This window comes from Plasmodium reichenowi, chromosome 7 (assembly GCF_001601855.1).
Source record: "Plasmodium reichenowi strain SY57 chromosome 7, whole genome shotgun sequence".
Lineage (NCBI taxonomy): Eukaryota > Apicomplexa > Aconoidasida > Haemosporida > Plasmodiidae > Plasmodium > Plasmodium reichenowi.
In genome coordinates, this window is record NC_033652.1 from 1,122,146 (window position 1) to 1,127,242 (window position 5,097).

At 19.2% G+C, this 5,097-nt stretch overlaps 1 protein-coding gene and 1 non-coding gene across 2 annotated transcripts in view; one reads left to right on the forward strand and one right to left on the reverse strand.

The window, feature by feature from the left end:
* The window catches only part of PRSY57_0727700 (EMP1-trafficking protein, putative), a gene marked incomplete at both ends in the record, with an annotated part of 3,842 nt that extends 1,946 nt beyond the window's left edge, over window positions 1-1,896 (forward strand). The window contains one exon of the mRNA XM_020114694.1: window positions 1-1,896. Within this exon, the coding sequence (XP_019970651.1) occupies window positions 1-1,896 (1,896 nt within the window).
* A 1,543-nt stretch (window positions 1,897-3,439) lies between these two features.
* The window catches only part of PRSY57_0727800, a gene marked incomplete at both ends in the record, with an annotated part of 1,979 nt that continues 321 nt past the window's right edge, over window positions 3,440-5,097 (reverse strand). Inside the window, one exon of the non-coding RNA XR_002204055.1 lies at window positions 3,440-5,097. This is a non-coding gene — a non-coding RNA.

The window sequence follows — 5,097 nt, forward strand, 5'->3', positions numbered from 1 at the left end:
GGTCTTAAGAAAGAAGTATCTGTACCAAGACTTTGTGTGAATGAATTTAAAAATAATGATGATGTAGGTCTTAAGAAAGAAGTATCTGTACCAAGACTTTGTGTGGGTGAATTTAAAAATAATGATGGTGGTGGTATTAATAAGGAATCTTATACTCGTAGAAAATTTGTAAGTGAGTTCGAAAGTAATACCGACTTTTTTGTGAATAAAGATCCATATACTCGTAGAAAATTTGTAAGTGAGTTCGAAAGTAATACCGACTCTTTTATGAATAAAGATCCATATTCTCATAAAAAATATGTAAGTGAGTTTAAAAACAATTCTGATGGCGGTGTAAATAAAGATTTTGGTACAAAAGTAAGTGTAATAAATGAAATTAAAGATAATAATATGAATAATGAAAATATGGAACTAGGTACTACAAAAAATGTATTAAGTGAAGGTATATATAATAATGATAGTGATATGAATAAAAAACCCAGTACTAGTACAAATATTAATAGTGAAAATAAACAAAATGATCACAATAGGAGTATGAGTTTAGAAAATACTAAAAGTCATGTACAACAAAACGTAAAGACACCTTCATCAAACCATTATGAGAATGAAAATAATCATAAACTTCATAATGTTAATGAAAAAGAAGAAGTTCCCAAAAGAGATAGAACCAAAAACAATACCCGTAGAGCAAGTGTTAGTGAAATTAATGAGAATGTAGAGGAAAAGAAAAAACATATTCCACATAATAAAAATTATAAACATTCTACTGATGAAGAAAATAAAGTAGAAAAAGAAATGAGTATTCACGATGGAATGAAGGGACAAAAAGACGGTTCTAAAAATGTAGGATCATTTTCATCACAAGGAATGAGACAAGATATTCCTTATAAAAATGAAAATAATAAACATTCAGGATTAAATACACCAAAAAATATTCCACTAAATAATAGAAAATTAAAAAAAGGATGTACTGTACATGAAATAGGTTTTATGGATGATGATAATATAAGTACTATGAATGATACAACACAAAATGTTAAGCATAAAAAGAAATACAGTTCTGTACTTTTTGAAGGAAAGGAAAAAAATAATACAAAAAATGAAACAGATAAATTAAAATCTGACATTGGAAATTTTAAAAATAGTTTACACAAAGAAGAAAAAAATGTAGCAGATAAATTAAAACCTAATTTTGAAAGTTCCAAAGAAAATGAATCGAACAAGGGAACAAATGTTCCTGATAAATTAAAAATTGAAAAAGATGCTAATAGTGGTAGTGAATTAAAAAACACGAATAATAAAGAGAAGGAAGTAAAAAATAAATTTAATGATACTACAGACAAGAAGTCACAAGAAAAACAAGACAATCAAAAGGAAATAGGAGTTAGATTTGTTGATAATAAAGAAAAAACAACAGGCAAAAAAGAAGATATCTATAAGGAAGTAGAAGGTAAAGTTGTTGATAATAAAGAAAAGACATTAGGAAAAAATGAACACCACGAAGAGTATGTAAAAGGTAAATTTGTTGATAATAAAGAAAAGACTTTAGGAAAACATGAACATCATGAGGATCACTTAAAAGGTAAAGCTGTTGATAATAAAGAAAAGACTTTAGGAAAACATGAACATCATGAGGAGCATGTAAAAGGTAAAGATGTTGATAATAAAGAAAAGATATTAGGAAAACATGAACATCATGCGGATCACGTAAAAGGTAAAGCTGTTGATAATAAAGAAAAGACATTAGGAAAACATGAACATCATGCGGATCACGTAAAAGGTAAAGATGTTGATAATAAAGAAAAGACATTAGGAAAACATGAACATCATGAGAAGGGAGTAAATGTCCAATCAAGTAACACAAACAAACACATGCCAAGAAAAATGTTAAGATAATAAAAAAAAAAAACAAAAAAATAATCGTAAATTAATATTGCTGATACCAAAAAATAAAAATAATAAGAGTTTATGAATTCCCAAAGGAATCACATTGAGAAAACAAATAATAGTTATATATATGAAGAGAAGTTAAGGTCATGAATTATAAATATAATTATGAGGGAAAAGAAATAGTTTTGAATAATTTAATATTTTACAGAAATCACGAATATTATCATGAGGATAAATGTAAAGTTATTAAAACAATTCTAATCAACTTGTATCCATTATAAATATGTTTGTTTCGTAAATAATTTATGGCTTTAGATATATTAAGGGGGAAATAAATAAATGTAAAATATTACACATAGGAAATTAAGAATAATATTGTTGATGAGTTGAATAAAGTATAATATGTAAAGTTCTTAATTCAATAAAAGGTCTTATTAGGAAACGATTCTTTTCTAATAATGACTATTTTATAAATAATGTGAAAAGTATTTTGTAGTAGAAAAAATAAGGCAATAGATGTAGAATTGAATTTTGGTTGTTGTCCAGAAAATAATAAAATGAAATAATATCGTGTCAATGTTTTACGTCATATAAAATAAAAATTTTATTAAATGATGTTTTTAAATATTAATACATTAGCTATATTAGGAATTATATATATGTATATATTTATATATATTTATATATTTTATTTTTCTATATAAATTATTAAAGATATGTTATTATGAAAGCCAAGGATGAAATATAAATATATCTTTTTTTTACTATAAATATATATGTTTTTTTTTAATTTTTATATTACATTATATTATATATATCTATTATTATATAATGTATTATTATTAAATCAAATTTATTATACATATAATTAAAAATAGTATATTAATATATATACGTATGTATTTATTGTATTTATTGCATTTTTGTAATTGTCATATGTTTTCTTTTTATTTCGATTTTGTAAATAAAACAACGACATTGATTATTATATATATATATATATATATATATACATAACTACGAATGTTTTACTTTTTTTTTTTTTTTTTGTTTTATATATAAATATTTGTTATATAAACTATATTACATATATATCATAAATGTATTTTTGCGAAAAACTGCGTTAATATAGTTTAATTAAAAAATATAATATATTTTTTTAATATAAGAAAAAAAAATACACTTTTAAGTATTGCTAAATTTTTTATTTTTTATTTTTATAAGTTTATTGTCTTATTTAATTTTAAAATAAAATTTATTTAGATGATTTATTTCAATATATAAACTAAATATAATGGATTAAAATATATAAAATATAAAAAAGGAAACAACGATATGTTTTTATTTTTTATTTTTTATAGAAATTTATGCATTACATATTATTAATATTATATAATATAATAAAAAATGTATATGCTTAATTACATTATATTTTTCAAAAAAATATTAAACTGTAAGGTAAAATATATAACTAATATAAAATAATCTTATAGAAATGTTTATATATATATATTATATATATGTTTAAAAAAAATTTTTTTTTTAAAAAAAGTTATGAAAATTTTAAATTCAAGTTGTAATTAAAAAAGAAAAAAAGAAATATAAATAAATAAAATAAGATAAACGGAAAGAAAGAATCTTCCCATAAATGGAGGTTTAAAAAAAAAATAACAAGTTGTTTTTTGTATTATTTTAGGAAAAGCTATAATTAATACAAATAAAATATATATATATATATATATATATATATATATATGAAAATGTACCTAAAAATTACTTATAAGTTTCATTATAAAATATATAAATATTTATATTTATCCAAATCAACTTATCCTTATAGTATATAATTTAGATTTTATTTTTAACATATGTAAATATATATTATTTATTTTTTTCTATATTCTATTTATTTGAGATATTTCTCCTTAAGTCAATTGTAACCATTATAGTAATTAGGGTTAAGCTCTTTTATTATTTGTGCTTGTCTTTATATTTTGATATTATCTATTTATTCATTTTGTTATTTCAGATTTAATTATTTTGTATTATTTATTATTATTATTATTATTATTATATATATATATATATATATATATTTTCATATTCTGAATTTAGATGTTCAAATTAAAATTATTTAATATATATTATGATTTATTTATTTATATATTCACATTTCTCTTTATTTTCCTGTTGAGTGTATTATAAAATTTTAATTTAATAAGGCATTTAAAATTTTAAGACATTTTTTTACATACTTAAATGTATAAGGTGTTGTTCTATAAAAAAGTATTATTTGAAAAAAGGAAGGAAAAAAAAAAATATAAGAAATATATGATGTGTACATATATATATATATATTTATAAAATAATTAAGTTTAAATATTATGAATTTATATATGTCGATATTATTGAGAAAAACAAAAGAAAAAATTTTTTTTTTTTTTTTTTTTTTATTTTATCTTACATTATTAATAGTTAGAAGCACATTGTTATACAATAACACTAAAAAAAAATTTTTTAGCAATAGCGGAAAAGATATTGAATCTTTTTTTTTTCTTTTCTTTCTTTATATTTGAGTTACTTGTATGAGTACCACATTTTGTTATGCATTTAATTGTAGGTTGGCTTTTTTTACTGTTGTTGTTATCTTCTGTATTATTACTTTTTTTTGACATATTTATATAATTTAAGAATAAAAAAATATATATTGTGTTTTTTTTTAAAGTATATAATTTTTGTAATATTTAATTAGTAAAATGGATAAAAATGTGAGCAATAATATTATATCAGTTGTTTAAAAAAAAAAAACAAATATGTATATATATATATATATATATATATACTTTTATATGTTTATTTATTAAATAGTTATATTTTTTTAAACATGTAAAATTTATATAATTTAAGAAAAAGAAAAAAATTCATTAATGTATCCGTAAAATATTTAAAATATAAATAAATTATAATATATATTTATTATTATTATATATATATATATACATTTATTTATATCTAAGATTTATTGTAGTGTTATAAAAGAATAAATCTAAATATTTTAAAATTCAAAAGAAATTATAAGAATAAATATAGAATAATATTTGATAAAAATTTTATTATTACATATAAATTTTTCTATATCTTATAAAAATGTTAAGAAACATATAAAAAATGAAATACCTAGAAAAACGGATTATTTATATATATTAT